The 17,812-nt window shown below is 45.7% G+C and overlaps 1 protein-coding gene across 1 annotated transcript in view; it reads right to left on the bottom strand.

The window, feature by feature from the left end:
* The window catches only part of FKTN (fukutin), a 44,257-nt gene extending 28,933 nt beyond the window's left edge, over positions 1–15,324 (bottom strand). Inside the window, exons 1-3 of the mRNA XM_038770032.1 lie at positions 15,284–15,324; positions 9,999–10,186; positions 3,362–3,421 (exon numbers count right to left, since the gene is read on the bottom strand). Coding sequence (XP_038625960.1) covers positions 3,362–3,421; positions 9,999–10,103 — 165 coding nt within the window. The 5' untranslated portion in view covers positions 10,104–10,186; positions 15,284–15,324. The remainder of the gene's footprint in view (positions 1–3,361; positions 3,422–9,998; positions 10,187–15,283) is intronic.
* Positions 15,325–17,812: the final 2,488 nt, after the last annotated feature.

The following is a 17,812-nucleotide window of genomic DNA, read 5'->3' as shown; positions in this document are numbered from 1 at the left end:
GCTATTTTCATTAAGTCATGGAAGAAAAAGAGGAGACCTGATTATGACACACAGATTTTCTTACATTCTGTTTTTAAAAGACTGAAAGAGTGAAAAGGCTCCCGAGGTTGTTTTACAAGGATCAGCAGTCTAGTTTGCTTCCTAGAATTAGACAATATTCAAACCAAGAAAGAACTCTGTAGCATTAGAAAACCTAGGGTGCACAAAAATGAAACAATACAATATTCCTCCCAACAGCTCTGTAGCTTTTGAACCTTCGTTCATTGTCTATTTTCTGATTTATAGGGAAAACAGGAGCTCAGAATGGGTATACAGATTGGTATAAAGCAGTTTGATACTATTCGTTAGAAACCCTAACCATATTAAAATATCTAATTAATGTGTTATCCAGGGGCTCTAGGCCCTGGCGGCGGGGTGGGGGGAGGGAACACATGTCTAATCGTCTCACAAGAACATTCTCCTCATCTATCAATTAATTGTATTTATTGAGCACTCTGTGCAGAACACTGTGCTAAGCTCTTGAGCTTGTGGGCAGGGATGAGTCTGTTGTTTATAGTGTACTCTCCCAAGCGCTTAGCACAGTGCTTTGCACATAGTAAGTGCCCAATAAATGCGATTGAATGAATGAGTATGACAGAGCCAGTAGACAGGTTCTGTAGAAGTTAGAGATTTCTATTGAAACGAGGCTTTGTTGCAAGTTGGAGCCAGCCATTAAATGTCAGTGCACGCCTAAATGGGGTTAAAGGTCTTAGAATAACTTAAAAGGTGAGAGCTCTGAAACTTGCACTTAAATAAGGCTAGCACAGAGATAACTGCCAATCAAAAGAGGAGAGTTCAAAAAGCCACCGAATAAAAGCCGAGTGAGCAAAGAAAATAACACCGGGCAAGCGAATGAAGCTAAGAGACTTACTTACTGGGAGGTCAGAAGCTCCTGGTTCAGAACTATCACGCTGTCATTGTTTCGAATAATTTAAACTGACAAGCTCCTACATTGCTGTACTTAACTGACTAGCAGAGTAAACAGCCAAATATCCGTGGCTGGGCGTGCTTTGAGAATAGGGAAAACATGTCTTCCTTTTTACGATGGTCAGTGAGGAGGTCAACTGCCACAGAAGAACCAGGACCGTAAGCTCTAGATCGTAAGCTCGTCGTGGGCAGGGAGCGTGTCTACCGACTCTGTTGGACTGTCCTCTGCCCACAGTAAGCGCTTGATAAGTACCACGGGTGATGATGGTGGCGACATGGTGCTATATTGGTACTCTTTGATGGTGAGAAGATGCCCATCTCTGAACGATTTTAAATCCGCAGGTTGAATAATCAAACTCTCAAAAGTATCACAGGGCCAGTTTTGTTCATCTTTAGTACAGCACTCTGCATACGGTAAGCACTCAATAAACAAATCATTTCTTGACTGACTGATTTAACTGCAAGTCAACTGCAAACCATATCCTCTGAGAACTATATCCATAATTTGGTCTGCTTTTTCCTTTTTCAACTCAGTGAGCTGTCAATGCCTTTGATTAGGAGGATGTGACCTTTCCAAACGCACGTTCATTTCAATCAATAATAATTTAGTGAGTGCAGTATTTACTGTGTGCAGAGCACTGTACTAGTTGTTTAGGAGAGAACGATAAAAGTCAAAGACATATACTGGCCCTTGATGAGCTCACAATCTAATGGAGGAGCTTACTGTCGTTCTTCAGAGAGACAGAGATCATTTTGTTTTCTACTGTTTTAAGCTCCTGTTCGGGGGCAGGGGATGTGCCTATTGACTCTTGTGGTATTGTCCTCTCCCAAGCGCTTAATCCAGTGCTCTGCACACAGGAAGCGCTCACTGAATGCCTCTGATCGATTGATTCAGGGCAGGGGCCCGGTCTTATTTTGCTTGTGTCATTTCCCATAGCCCCTGATACAGCACTCTGCACAAAATAAAGTGCACCGTGAACACTGCTGATAATAGCGAGGATGAGCAAGCATCTGTCCAAGCCAGGGTCACATAAGAATTCCTCAAGACCTTGAATGGAGCATTTGGGGCAGGAGGATGAGTGGGAAGAGAGGAGTTGGTGTGCGGCCCTCTAGACCGTAAGCTCGTTGTGGGCAGGGAATGTGTCTGTCTGTTGTTATATTGTACTCTCCCAAGCACTTAGTACAGTGCTCTGCACACAGTAAGCGCCCAATAAATATGAGTGAATGAATGGCCCTCCATACACTTGGGAAGCTGGTATACGGCCCTCTGGAGTCCAAAGTACTAATCCCCCTCCTCCCCCTCCCCCCCCGCCTTACCTCCTTCCCCTCCCCACAGCACCTGTATATATGTATATATGTTTGTACGCATTTATTACTCTATTTATTTAATTTGTACATATTTATTCTATTTATTTTATTTTGTTAATATGTTTGGTTTTGTTCCCTGTCTTCCCCTTCTAGACTGTGAGCCCACTGTTGGGTAGGGACCATCTCTATATGTTGCCAACTTGTACTTCCCAAGCACTTAGTACAGTGCTCTGCACACAGTAAGTGCTCAATAAATATGACTGAATGAATGAATGAATGTTAGATCAGTGTATTTCTCAGTTAAATGTCATGTCGCCTATCTCAACTCCACGTTCCAACAATGAACAAACTGGGTCAGAGAGAGAGGAGGAGAAATTCGGCAGAAAATGCCCTCTGATGGAGTCTTTATAGCCGTCTAACAAGTAATAGTTAAGCTTTTCTATCCCTAAATCCGGACGTAACTCCACAGCCCCATGGGAAATTTCTAGCACTTCACGTTTCTCTTCTAGACGTACCCATGAGCAGACAAAAAAAAAAAAAAAAAAGACGTAACTGAAAGTGTGCATCTCTACCATTGGGTTGGGTGGCTCAGGGGGCAGGGAATCGGATGGGCGGCCTTTCATCAACAGTTCAAATCCACCTGGAACCAGCAGTGACCTCGGATTATTACCATCTGATGGCTGCTTGGTGACTTGAGCCCATTCCCAATTGGACAGCCTTCTACCTCCCTGACAGCGGAAGATTGCATAGGGCCATGAAGATGGAAATTCCTCTTCTCTCCAGTGAGGCAAACTAATGCTACACTACACACTACACTAGTAGAATAAATGCAATCTTAAGAGCTGTCAACCTCACCCCTTTCACCAAGACTAAATTAACCTGGAAAAAAAAAAATCAGAAAAGTCCCCTGTAAGCTCTAAATTTGAGAACTGATGAAATATATTCACTAAGCCTCCTGTTTTCTTTCAACCACTGCAAGTCTCCCAAAGTTCTGACAAATTTCCAGTTTCTTTTTTGGCATTTCCTTTTAACCACTTTTCAACTCTGCCCTTAGCATTAAAAGTAATGAACTGTAAATCGTACATACCCATTGTGCGCTATCTTGTCCCACGTGACTGCCTCTGATTTTTGAGAAACCAGCTCCATTCTAACAAGAACCAAAATATGAAAAGAAAAAAAAAGACAGAAAGAAATTGAATGATCTTTAAGGAAATCTGTAAACCCAAATAAACCCAAACCAACATTCCACACAAACCCGTCAGATCCCATTTGCTCTTTATTCAAAGTGCAGGGTGGGGAGAGCAGTGGTGAAGGGGATGAATCCCTTAACTCTTACAAAGAAGGTCTAGAGCCACTCAGAGGCCCTGCATCACTGAATCAATGGTATTTGAGCTCTTACTATATTCAGAGCACTGTACTAAGCACTTGGGAGAGTACCACTGAACAGAGTATCTTACCGTTGGCAAGTCACTTGACTTCTCTGTGCTTCAGTTACCTCATCTGGAAAATGGGGATTAAGACTGTGAACCCCACCTGGGCCAATCTGATAACCTTGTATCTCCCCCAGTGCTTAGAACAGTGCTTGGCACCTAGTAAGCGCTTAACAAATACCATCATTATTATTACCAAAGAGGCCTGCTCAGAACCAAAGAAATCAGCTGGACTTGGCCTCTGCCATTGTCACAGTGGAGATAATAGGGCTGGGCTAAACTGTCTGGCTCAGTGAGTAGGGCAGCACAGCACGGGGAGGCCTCACCTCAGCTTCATGTGGCATTGCCACCTGTCCGATCTGCTCAGTACATAACCACCTACCTAGGAAGAGCCCAGGCCTGGGAGTCTGGTGACCTGGCTTCTAATCCCAGCTCTGCCAAATACTTGTCGTGTCACCTTGGACAAGTCACAACTTCTCGGTGCCTCGGTTCTCCTGTTCTCCCTCCAACTAGGAGCCCCATGCGGGACAGGGACTGTGTCCAACCTAATTCACTTGCATCTACCCCAGAACTCAGAACAGTGTTTGACACATAGTAAGTGCTTAACAAACACCATAAAAAAAAATCTCCCACAAGTGAATCTAAGTAGTTATCCCAAATTGCTTTAACATTCATTCAATCGTATTTATTGAGCATTTACTGTGTGCAGAGCACTGTACTAAGTGCTTGGGAAGTACAAGTTGGCAACATATAGAGACGGTCCCTACCCAACAGCGGGCTCACAGTCTAGAAGGGGGAGACAGACAACAAAACAAAACATATTAACCAAATAAAATAAATAGAATAAATATGTACAAATAAAATAAAGTAATAAATACGTACAAACATATATACATATATACAGGTGTTGTGGGGAGGGGAAGAAGGTAAGGCAGGGGGGATGGGGAGGGGATGGGGGGATGTTCTAAGTGCTTTAAGGAGTCATATAAAGAAAAACTACAGCTATAAATCTTTTGAAATGTTTTAACACACTAGGACTCTGAACCATGAGGGGCCTGAAACTCTGCTCCTCTAGCCACAGTACCCCATTGCTCTCATTTCAGTAGTATTATTTTCATTAAAAGTAATGAGAATAGTATTTATGAAGCACTTAGCATGTCCCAAGTGCTACAGTTTATAGATGTGAAAACTGAGGCCTAAAGAAGTGAAATGACTTTCCCAAAGTCACACAGCAGGCTATTGGCAGTACCAGAACTAGAACCTAGATCTCCTGACTCCCAGTCTCACGCTCTTCTTCTAGGCCATTTTGAATGGTATTTGTTAAGTGCTTACTACGTGCCAGGCACTGTTCTAAGTGCTGGGGTAGGTACAAGATAATTGGGTTGGGCATAGTCCCTGTCCCACATAGGGCTCACAGTCTTAATCCCCATTTTACAGATGAGGGAACTGAGGCACAGAGAAGTTAAGTGACTTGCCCAAGGTCACAAAGCAGACAAGTGGCAGATCTGGCATTGGGGTAGATACAAACCAATCAGGTCAGACACAGTCCTTGTCCCACAAGGCTCACAGTCTAAGCTGGAGGGAAAACAGGCACTGAATCCGTATTTTCCAGATAAGGTAACTGAGGCCCAGAGAAGTGAAGTGACTTGCCCTAGATCAAACAGCAGGCAAGTGGAGGAGTCAGGATTAGAACTCGGGTCCTCCAACTCCCAGGCCCGGGCTCCTTCCACTAGGCCATGCTGCTTCCCATTGTCCTTGTCATGTTTTTTATTGTTTCATCTTTCCTTAGTCAATCCTTCCCCCATGCTTTTAGATTGCGAGTCCCTTGGGAGTCAAAGACCATGTCTCATTCTCACCCATATATATATATATATCTTTCCCAGCTCTTAATATCAAGTTTTGCACATAGCAGGTGCTTAAAAAACACTATTACTCATACCAATCAATCAGTGGTTTTTAGCGAGTGCTGACTCTGTGAAGAGCATTGTACTGTGTACTTGGGAATGTATAAAACGATTAAGTTGGTAGACACGATTCCTGTCCTACCACCACAACCGCTGCTGCTACCACTACTGAGCATGGCGTAGTGGATAGAGCCTGGGAGTCAAAAGGTCCCGGGTTCTAATCCCTGTTCCACCACTTGTCTGCTGTGTGACTTTGGGCAAGTCACTTCACTTCTCTGGGCCTCAGTTACCTCATCTGGAAAATGGGGATTGAGACTGTGAGCCCCTCATGGGACAGGGACTGTGTCCAACCCGATTTGCTTGTATCCACCCCAGCACTTAGTATAGAGCCTGGCACACAGTAAGCGCTTAACAAACACCGTAATTATTACTATTACTTCTACTAGGTAAAAAGCCTGCATAATTAAGTTGAATTTGGTTCCAGTTGGAGTGGGGCTATGGAACTGTTTTAGGAGCAGGTAAATTTCTTTGGAACACTTTGCAAGGTTACATATAGGTAAGGAAAAATGAGGTCCTCATTTCCTTCCTCAATTCCATTCCCTCAGGACAACACTCACAAAGCAGTTCTTTGATTTGTCAAAACTTGTCTTACTCCCTGACCTTTCATTTTCAGAAAATCGATCAATCATATTTATTGAGCACTTACTCTGTGCAGAGCACTGTACTGAGCGCGTGGGAGACTACGACACAATACTATAACAGACACATTCCCTGCCCACAATGAGCTTACAGTCTAGATCAAACAGCATCTCCTTTTCTAATGCCGCTTAAGCCAAAGGGGAAAGAAAAAAAGGAAATAGCTCAGTTGAACCTCTGTATTTGAAATTTCTTTTGGTCTTCTAGTGAACACCTTTCCTATTACAAAGTCCCTTTCCTTATCCCATTGCAGATTATCTGAAATTTCATCATGCTCCTTTTCCCCCTGAGAAGACAGAGGTTTCACTGTGTTATGAAGAGCTTGCACTTGGCAAGGAAATAACCGTTTCCGTCTGCCCGAGAGCTTCTGTTGGGCCTGGGACTGTAAGAGAATGAGTTTTCAGCGAGGTAACCTGGAGACAGTCAGGCAGGCCAGCTCCTCATGGGACAAAAAGAGGTTTTGAGAATGGAGAAGCTCCTCCTTCAGGGCCCCTCCCAGAGGGGAAGATATTTGAAACAGACCATAAATCACGTACCTGGTGAAGTCAGCTACGCCACAGACAGTTATGGGGGAGGAGATGAGGAGGTGGGGTCTAGGAAGGGGGGGGAGGGACGGACCCCAGAGTCGCTTTTTTTAATGGTATTTGTTAAGTGCTTAATATGTACCAGGTACTGTACTGAGCGCTGGCGTAGATATGAGCTAATCAAGTTGGACACAGTCCATGTCCCAAGTGGGGCTCACAATCTTAATTCCCACTTTACAGATGAGGGAACCGAGGTCCAGAGAGGTGAAGTAACTTGCCCAACGTCCCACAGCAAACAAGTGGCACAGCCGGGGTAAGAACCCAGGTCCTTCTGACTCCCAGGCCAGGGCTCTATCCACTAGGCCATGGTGCTTCTCGTGTGGAGCCAGAGTCCCCGCTAAGTTTCTGATAGGGAAGGAGGGCTGAGGGGCAAGCAGGGAAGGACCTGTGGATGGTGTGCTACGGGAGGAAATAGCGGGGGGTTCTGGGGGACAGTGACTCCTGGGTTTAAGTGGGGCCCAAGCACAGCATAGGAATTGGAGGTGTTTCCTGGATCCGGTAATAACAAAAAAAATGATGATAATTGTGGTATTTCCCAAGCACTTACTATCTGCCAAGCATTGGGATAGATGCAAGATACTCCTTGTCCCAGATGGGGCTCACAGTCTGAGTAGGAGGGAGAACGGCTACCAAATCCCCACTTAACTGACAAAGAAGTGAAGTGACTTGCTCAAAGTCACATAGCAAGCAATTGGCAGAGCTGGGTTTAGAACACCGGTCCTTTGACTCCCAAGCCTGGGTTTGGGCCTGGGAGTCAGAAGGTCATGGGTTCTAATCCCAGCTCTGCCACTTATCTTCTGTGTGACCATGGGCAAGTCACTTCACTTCTCTGTGCCTCAGTTACTTCATCTGTAAAATGGGGAGCGAAACTGTGAGCCCCATGTTAGACAGGGACTGTGTCCAAACCAATCTGCTTGTATCCACCCTGGTGCTTAGTACCGTACTTGGCACAGAGTAAGTGCTTAACAAATACCATAATTATTATTTTTATTATTACTACTGCTGTTGACACCTTTAATTACACAAATACTGGTTACCCGTTTATACCCCAAGAGATTGCTTGAATGATCTGTGTATATAGAACTGCTAATTTGGAGAGATTTCATATCTTCCCGAGGGGGTGGAGTGTTTGGCATTCCTCCAAATCTGAGCAGCCGACCCTCTTACGGCGGGACGAGCTGGCTGAACCCCAAATCCTTTCCATGCCTCTAGGGGGTACGAAATCTGAAAGTCACAGGAGGGGGGCAACCTCAGTCCCTCCCCTGGCTATAAGTTGCTGCTGTGGGCATTAGGACCCTGGTATTAGAAACCAAGCCTCTGACCTCCACCTGTTTTTTTTTTCCTTCTTCCTCTTCCCTCATCATCTTCTCAAAAGTACCATAGCACATGAAACAGGTGAGGGTAACGGTAGTGTCAGCCCCAAGGCAGCTTCACAGCTGTCTCATTCATTCATTCATTCAATTGTATTTATTGAGCGCTTACTGTGTGCAGAGCACTGTACTAAGCACTTGGGAAGTACAAGTCGGCAACACATAGAGACGGTCCCTATCCAACAAGGGGCTCAGTCTCCTGCTCCATGTGTAAGCTCGTTATGGGCAGGGACCGTGTCTGCTAATTCTGTTGAACTGAAGTGCTTACTACAATGTTCTGCATGTAGTAAGCGCTCACTAAATCCCACTGGTTGACCGATGGCCTTGAGGACGAGATGCTTTGTTCAAAAAAATAAAAAATCACCCCAAACAACTGTAGTGTCCATATTTTTGTTGGCTTCCAACTACTGCCACTGCTATAACATGTCTTCATGTTGGACTTCGGCATTTATGTCCCTCTCTCATGTAATTCCTTTGTCAATCATCAATTGGTCATATTTACAGAGAGCCTCCTGAGCATTGCACTAAGAGGCTGGGAGGAGACGACTGCTGGGTGACTCGGCCAATACGACGCACAACCATTCTTTGCTTCGGGATGCTAATTTGCCAATAGAATTAAGAGTCTGGAGTCGTGAACTGTTTGGCTTACTAAATTCTACTAACCATTTCTTTTCTAATATTCAAAACAGTTTTGCTTCACCAAATTAACTTCAGCGATGTTTCCCAGCTATTACTGACCGGAAAAGAGTATAGGACAGGGAGGCTCAGTGGAAAGAGCACGGACTTTGGAGTCAGAGGTCAGGGGTTCAAATCCCGGCTCTGCCAATTGTCAGCTGTGTGACTTTGGGCAAGTCACTTCACTTATCTGTGCCTCAGTTACCTCATCTGTAAAATAGGGATTTAAGACTGTGAGCCCCCGTGGGACAACCTGATCACCATGTAACCTTCCCAGTGCTTAGAACAGTGCTTTGCACGTAGTAAGCGCTTTATAAATGCCATTATTATTATTATAACCAAAATTACTGCTCCTACAAGCCGCTTTTGATAGGGTTCCCAAAAGGGGCACAATACATATGTGCGTTGCTAATAATGGACAGAAATCATTGCCCCCCATGAAATTTAAGGGTTAACATTTAAAAGTTAAAACTATTACCTTCTTAATGGCAGCAAATGTGATCTTTTTTTTTCTTATTTCAGTCTGTTTTCGTCCCCTACCCACTCAGGTCTTCCCTTGATTTTTCTACTTTCTTCCCTTCTGCTTTCACCCACAAGCCCAAACACATACCGCTATAAAAAACACATATGCTAAGAAGCAGAACGGCCCAGTGCAGAGATCCCAGGCCTGGGAATCAGAGGATGGGGTTCTAATCCTGGCTCTGCCACTTGGCTGCTGTGTGACCTTTGGGCAAGCCACCTCACTTCTCTGTACCTCAGTTTGCTCACCTGTAAAACGGGAACTCAAAATCCGGCCTCCCTCCCACTTAGATTGGGAGCCACATGTGGAACGGGGGCTGTGTCCGACCTGATTATCTTGATCTACCCCAGCACTCAACACAGTGCTCGGCACATAGTAAGCACTTAACACAAACCACAATTATTATTACTATGACAACTACTGCACTGGAAGTTTATTTTGTGTACCTGAAACATTTACGACACATAGCTTTTATACTCTGAGATGATAAAAACATACTACTGAGTTGAATTTTGATATTAAGAGGGCAAGAGGGAAAAAATTACCTTTGATGATAAATAGTGCTTGTAGTAGTATAACTGAAACAGCAGAAACACTGAACTTGTTAGAGTTAGAAGAGCCAAAACCACGTTCTTGTTGATTCTATTCATTAGTCTTCGGGGCTCACTCGATTGTCATTTGAAAGTAGCTCAACCCTTTTCATCTTTTTGGGGTGATTGGTAGTTCCTGCTTTCTGTGAATAAAGCAAAATTTCGAAACAGAAAACCAACTTGAGGGCTTTCATCTTTAACAGCATGGCCTAGTGGATACAGCACAGGCCTGGGAGTCGGACCACCTGTGATCTAACTTCAGCTCTACCACTCAATCAATCCGTCGATCGTATTTATTGAGCGCTTACTGTGTGCAGAGCCCTGGACTAAGCATTTGGGAGAATACAACAGACACATTCCCTGCCCTCAACCTGCCGTGTGGGCAAGTCACTTATCTCCCTGCCTCAGTTTTTTTCCCCCCATCTGTAAAATGGAGATTAAATCCATTCTCCCTCCTTCTTAGACTGTGAACCTCATGTAGGAAAGGGATTATGTTTGCCTATCTTGTATCTACTCCAGTGCTTGGTACATAGTTAAGTGCTTAACAAATACCATAATCATCATCATCTTGGCTTCTAAAACTTGAAGAGCTGAGGAGGACAAGGTGATACCTTCCCCAGGAGGTACGGCTATTCCTTTTCTCCCTCACCCACTGTCTCACTGCCACCTTCCTTACTGGTAGTTGCCCTCCCCAACTCACACAAACCTTGGACATCAGAGGTTTCCCTGGGCATTTTCCATGTGATACTGTAAGGAAGGTCAGTGTGGACAATGGTCACTCGGGGAATCCACACCTACGATTGGGCAAGTGGATATTTGTAGGATTTTAGTCCTTTGGAGGAGTGGAATGTATTTACAGCATAAGGAGAATTGTAAGAGACTGCAAGGAATAGGAAAAAAAAACAAATAGAAAAAATGGGATGACAAACCCTTCTGATGAGCAGAGTAGCCAAGAATCTGGATGAAATGCCAAAGGTTTAGCAGTTCAGGGAAGCCTAATCAATGGTATTTCGATCACGTCTTACTGACTCTGTTGCGTTGTATTCTCCCAAGCACTTAGTACAGTGCTCTGCACACAGTAAGCGTCCAAATCCCTTCGATGGATTGTGCACTTACTTTGTACAGAACACCATATTAAGAACTTGAGAGAGTACAATACAGTTGGTAGACACAATCCCTGCCCTCGAGGATTTTCCATTTTATGGAATGGACAGACATTAAAATAAATTACAGTTAAGGAAACCAATGGAGTGTACATATATGTACCTAAGTGCTGTGGGGGCAAGGTGAGTTTCAAAGTGATTTTGGGGGGACGACACGAATCTGTGACCTTTGGGCATTTGGTATTCACCCCACCCTCAACTCCACAGCACTTCTGTATAGATCTTTAAATTATATATTCTAAATTATTCACCCCAGCCCTTATGCACATACATATCTTTATACTCTGCTGCTTCCCCTATCCATAATTTATTTTAATACCTGTCTCCCCCCTAACTTGTAAGTTCCTTTAATCGATCGATAATGTTTATTGAGTGCTTACTATGTGCAGAGCACTATACTAAGTTCTTGGGACAGTACAATCCACAGAATTAGCAGATACGTTCCCTGCCCGTAACAAGCTTCCAGTCTAGAGAGGAGCTTAGGGCAGAAATCATGTCTACCAACTATTGCATTGTAATAATAATGGCATGTGTTAAGCACTTACTATGTGCCAGAGACTATATTATGTGCTGGATTGTACTCTCCCAAGTGCTTAGTACAGCGCTCTGCACACAGTAAGTGCTCAATGGATATGACTCAATGATATTTGGTGGTGAGACTAATGGGGGCTTCATGTTTCCACTTCACTAATCTATCTTGAACTTTGGTGTTCAAACAATCAATCAATCAATCGTATTTATTGAGCGCTTACTGTGTGCAGAGCACTGTACTAAGCGCTTGGGAAGTACAAGTTGGCAACATATAGAGACAGTCCCTACCCAACAGTGGGCTCACAGTGTAAAAGGGGGAGACAGAGAACAAAACCAAACATACTAACAAAATAAAATAAATAGATATGTACAAGTAAAATAGAGTAATAAATATGTACAAACATATATACATATATACAGGTGCTGTGGGGAAGGGAAGGAGGTAAGATGAGGGGGGTGGAGAGGGGGACGAGGGGGAGAGGAAGGAAGGGGCTCAGTCTGGGAAGGCCTCCTGGAGGATGTGAGCTCTCAGTAGGGTCTTGAAGGGAGGAAGAGAGCTAGCTTGGCGGATGGGCAGGTGGAGGGCATTCCAGGCCTGGGGGATGACGTGGGCCGGGGGTCGATGGCGGGACAGGCGAGAACGAGGCACGGTGAGGAGATTAGCGGCAGAGGAGCAGAGGGTGCGGGGTGGGCTGTAGAAGGAGAGAAGGGAGGTGAGGTAGGAGGGGGCGAGGTGATGGAGAGCCTTGAAGCCGAGGGTGAGGAGTTTCTGCTTGATGCGCAGATTGATTGGTAGCCACTGGAGATTTTTAAGGAGGGGAGTAACATGCCCAGAGCATTTCTGGACAAAGACAATCCGGGCAGCCGCATGAAGTATGGATTGAAGTGGGGCGAGACACGAGGATGGGAGATCAGAGAGAAGGCTGGTGCAGTAGTCCAGACGGGATAGGATGAGAGCTTGAACGAGCAGGGTAGAGGTTTGGATGGAGAGGAAAGGGCGGATCTTGGCAATGTTGCGGAGCTGAGACCGGCAGGTTTTGGTGACGGCTTGGATGGGAGGGGTGAATGAGAGAGTGGAGTCGAGGATGACACCAAGGTTGCGGGCTTGTGAGACGGGAAGGACGGCAGTGCCGTCAACAGAGATGGGAAAGTCAGGGAGAGGGCAGGGTTTGGGAGGGAAGACAAGGAGTTCAGTCTTGGACATGTTGAGTTTTAGGTGGCGGGCAGACATCCAGATGGAGATGTCCTGAAGGCAGGAGGAGATGCGAGCCTGGAGAGAGCAGGGGCAGAGATGTAGATCTGGGTGTCATCAGCGTAGAGATGATAGTTGAAGCCGTGGGAGCGAATGAGGTCACCAAGGGAGTGAGTGTAGATCGAGAACAGAAGGGGACCAAGCACTGAACCTTGGGGAACCCCCACAGTAAGGGGATGGGAGGGGGAGGAGGAGCCTGCAAAAGAGATTGAGAATGAACGACCGGAGAGATAAGAGGAGAACCAGGAGAGGATGGAGTCTGTGAAGCCAAGGTCAGATAGCGTGTTGAGGAGAAGGGGGTGGTCCACAGTGTTGAAGGCAGCTGAGAGGTCGAGGAGGATTAGGACAGAGTATGATAGAGTGTGAGTATGACAGAGGATGAGTATGAGTAGAGTATGAGTATGTTCACACTCACAATAAAAGATTGTGGGCCTTAGTGATCTGAAACCCAGACACTTCACATTCAGATGTAACCAAAACACCCCCCAAAACATGGTTATATGTTGGTCACCAGAGCCAAAGTCTTTGTGAATATCGTAATATGTATTTTACTCTGATTTCCTTCCACAGCAGGACTTTATAGTTCATTATCCACACAGCTCTGGATGCTGGGCTCCTGCTCACTGCATCCGACTTGGGCAGAGGGCGATTTTAACGAGCTTTTGCCTCGGACCCAGGGCCATCAGCACCCCTTTTATTTCCGGGGACTGGGACCCCGATCAGGCAAGTTCGACAGGCTGAAAGCCCAAGCCATATGGGTGGCTTCCGAATCCAAATGCCACCCTCTCTCTCAGGTAGCTCCTCTGGCTCTCGTCTTGCCCAGGGGAGAGAAGGAATGGCATAGTGACTAGAGCCCGGGCCTGGGAGTCAGAGATCATGGGTTCTAATCCCGACCCTGCCCCTTGTCTTATGGGTGACCTTGGGCAAGTCACTTCCTTTCACTGTGCCTCAGTTACCTCATCTGTAAAATGGGGATTGAAACTGAGCCAATGGCTTCTAGACTGTGAGCCGGTTGTGGGCAGGGATTATTTCTGTTGCCAAATTGTACTTTCCAAGTGCTTAGTACAGTGCCCTTCACACAGTAAGCGCTCAATAAATACGATTGAATGAATGACAGAGACTGTGTTTAACCCGATTTGCTTATATCCACCCCAGCGCTTAATACAGTGCCTGGCACATAGTAAGCACTTAAATTCCATAATTATTATTGTTACTTCACTTCTCTGTGCCTCAAGTCCCTCATCTGTAAAATGGGAATTGAGACTGTGAGACTGTGGGACACGTGGGACAGGATCTGGGTCCAATTCGATTTGCTTGTATACCCCCAGTGCTTAGTACAGTGCCCGGTGCATAGTAAGCATTTAACAAGCACCAGCATTATTAGTATTATTACTACTACTGTTAACAGTAGTATTATCATCTAGTATTATTGCAAGAAGCTGGAGGCTCTGCCACTTAGCAGCAGTGTGACTTTGGGCAAGGCACTTAACTTCTCTGTGCCTCAGTTCCCTCACCTGTCAAATGGGGATGAAGCCTGTGAGCCCCACATGGGACAACCTGATCACCTTGTATTCATCCCAGCGCTTAAAACAGTGCTTAGCACATAGTAAGCACTTAACAAATACCATCATTATTATTTATTATTATTAATGCAAGCTCGTTGGGGGCAGGGAACGAGCCCTCCTCTCCTACTCCCCATCGCCCCCTCTGCCCTCCCTCCTTCCCCTCCCCACAGCACTTATATATATATATGTACAGAGTTATTACTCTATCTTACTTGTACATATTTACTACTCTATTTTATTAATGATGTGCATAAAGCTATAATTCTATTTATTCTGACGATTTTTACACCTGTCTCCATGTTTTGTTTTGTTTTCTGTCTCCCCCTTCTAGACTGTGTGCCCGTCGGTGGGTAGCGACCGTCTCCATATGTTGCCTTGTACTTCCCAAGCGCTTAGTCCAGTGCTCTGCACACAGTAAGCGCTCAGTACATACAATTGAATGAATGCATGAAAGGAAACATATCTGCCAACTCTGTATTCTCCCAAGCGCACAATACAGTGCTCCGCACAGTCAGCACTCAAGAATCATAATAATGTTATTTGTGAAGCACTTGCTATGTGCCAAGCACTGGAGTAGATACCGGGTAACCAGGCTGTCCTACGTGGGGCTCACAATAAATTAGATGAATGTATCGGACTCTCCCGAGCGCCTAAGAAGCGCTCAGTAAATAGCAGGGCTTGGTCGCTTAAGGGGAGCTGGAGACGAGGCGAAGCAGAGCGACCCCTTACCTGCAGCGCGGCGGGAAGCGGCTCGCTTGACGGCAGTCGCGGCGAAGGCTGCAAAAGCAGACGCGACCGTAAAGCAAACGGGTCGGGTCACTCCCTTCCCCCCCCCCCCCCCCCAATGTCCGGGCACGCATGCGCGTTCCCACCAGGCGGCACCGTCCCTGAGCGGCGGCAAAGCGGTCGTTCGTTCGATCGTATTTATTGAGCGCTTACTGCGTGCAGAGCGCTGTATATAAGAAGCAGCGTGGCTCAGTGGAAAGAGCCCGGGCTTTGGAGTCAGAGGTCGTGGGTTTAAATCCCGCCTCCGCCACTTGTCAGCTGTGTGACTTTGGGCAAGTCACTTCACTTCTCTGGACCTCAGTTACCTCATCTGTAAAATGGGGATGAAGACTGTGAGCCCCCCGTTGGACAACCTGATCACCTTGTATCCTCCCCAACGTTTAGAACAGTGCTTTGCACATAGTAAGCGCTTAACAAATACCATCATTAGTATTATTGAGCACTTCAAAGTACAATTCAGCAACAGAGACAATCCCTACCCACATTGCTCCCTACCCCGTGGTATTTGTTCAGCTCTTACTATGTGCCAAGCACTGTTCTAAGCACTGGGGTAGATACAAAGTCATCAGGTTGTACCACGTGGGGCTCACTCAATCCCCCAAAAGCCCGGGCTTGGGAGTCAGAGGACGTAGGTTCTAATTCCAGCTCCACCACTTGTAAACTGTGAGAATTTAGGCAAGTTGCTTCACCTCTCTGTGCCTCAGTGGCCTCACCTGTAAAATGGAGCTCACACTCTTAATCCCCACAGAGCCCGGGCTTGGGAGTCAGAGGACATGGGTTCTAATCCCGGCTCCGCCTCGTCGCTGTGTGACCTTGGGCAAGTCGTTTCACTTCTCTGTGCCTCAGTAACCTCACCTGTAAAACGGGGGTAAAAACAAGAGTCCCACGTAGGACAACCTGATTACCTTGTATTTACCTCAGTGTTTAGAACAGTGCTTGGCACCTAGTAAGCACTTGACAAATACCATCATTATTATTACTACCTTAATGCCCCTTTAGTAGGCACTGTACTAAGCACAGCAGTAGATACGATCTTATCAGGTTGGGCACAAGCCCTGTTCCACATGGAGCTCACACTCTTCATTCCCATTTTACAGATGGGGGAACCAAGACACAGAGAATTGAAGTGACTTGTCCAAGGTCACTCAGCAGACACTTGGTGGGGCTGGGATTAGAACCCAGGTCCTTCTGATTCGCAGGCCCCGGGCTTTATCCACTTGGCCACCCTGCTTCTGGCCCACAACACACTTACAGCCTCCAGCATTTCTTTGCTCCTCTTCAGCTGCAGGCACTGTTATGATCTCATTGGGGTTATGTGTTGTTATTGAGCAAAATGCTCCTTGTGGGCAGGGAACATGACTACCATCTCAACTGTACCATACTCTCACAAGCGCCTAGTACAGTGCTCTAAATATAGTAAGTGTTCAATAAATACCAGATTGTTTCATAACCACTGCACAAAACAGTGGATAGGTTTTTCACTGAGAGTGAGGTGGTTGGATATGAGAAAGGTTGAAATATGAAAATCACAGTTGTGAATACGAAGATGAGATAATGGGGAAAATAGAAAAATGTCAGCAATGTGCATGCACGCAAACCCACAGTTTTTTGGTCAAATAATCCAGGAGACCAGGGATAAAAGAAACTCACTTCCCAGAAGTGCCTCTTTTCTGAGGCCAGGCCAATGGAAAGATTTGAAGGATGAAGAGCCACTCAACTTGGCAGAGACAGTTTACCTTGCTGTGCATGGTGGGTGTTTATTCAGTAAACACTGCTGAATAAGATGTACACTAAGTTCTGCCAGAATGGGTTTTTACTTCATGCCCTGGAGAGAACCCAAGCAGAATTAGGAAATGTTCCTCCAGTAATGCCAACCCATCAGATTCAGTGTAACCCAGTGTTGGAAGAAATGGGCTCAGTGGATTGAGCACAGGCTTGAGAGTTAAAAGGACCTGGGTTCCAATTCCGTCCCTGCCATCGCCTGTTGCGTGACCTTGGGAAAGTCACTTCACTGGGCCTCAGTTACCTCATCTGTAAAATGGCTACTAATTCTGTGAACCCCATGTAAGACATGGACTTTGTCTAACCTGATTAGTTTGTATCTACCCCAGTGCTTAGAACAGTGCTTGACACAGTCAAACACTATAAAGAAAAAAAAAGGCCCATGCTCTATCCACTAGATCACACTGCCTCTCTGTTGTTTCTTCACTTGTCTGCTATGTGATCTTAGCCAAATCAGTTAACTTCTCTGTGCCTCAGTCCCCTCATCGGTAACCTGGGGATTAAGACTGTGAACCTCAAGTGGGAAATGAACCGTTTCCAACCTGAATAGCTTGCCTCTACCCCAGCACTTAGTACCGTGCCTGGCACATAGTAAGTGCTTAAATATCATTTTTAAAAATTACACAGTAAATCCATCAGTTACTATTGTAGTCCAGTTTGTAAACACAAGAAATTTATTGAGATGTGACC

This window comes from Tachyglossus aculeatus, chromosome X4 (assembly GCF_015852505.1).
Source record: "Tachyglossus aculeatus isolate mTacAcu1 chromosome X4, mTacAcu1.pri, whole genome shotgun sequence".
In the NCBI taxonomy this organism is placed as follows: domain Eukaryota; kingdom Metazoa; phylum Chordata; class Mammalia; order Monotremata; family Tachyglossidae; genus Tachyglossus; species Tachyglossus aculeatus.
This window is presented reverse-complemented; position numbering and strand designations above follow the sequence as displayed.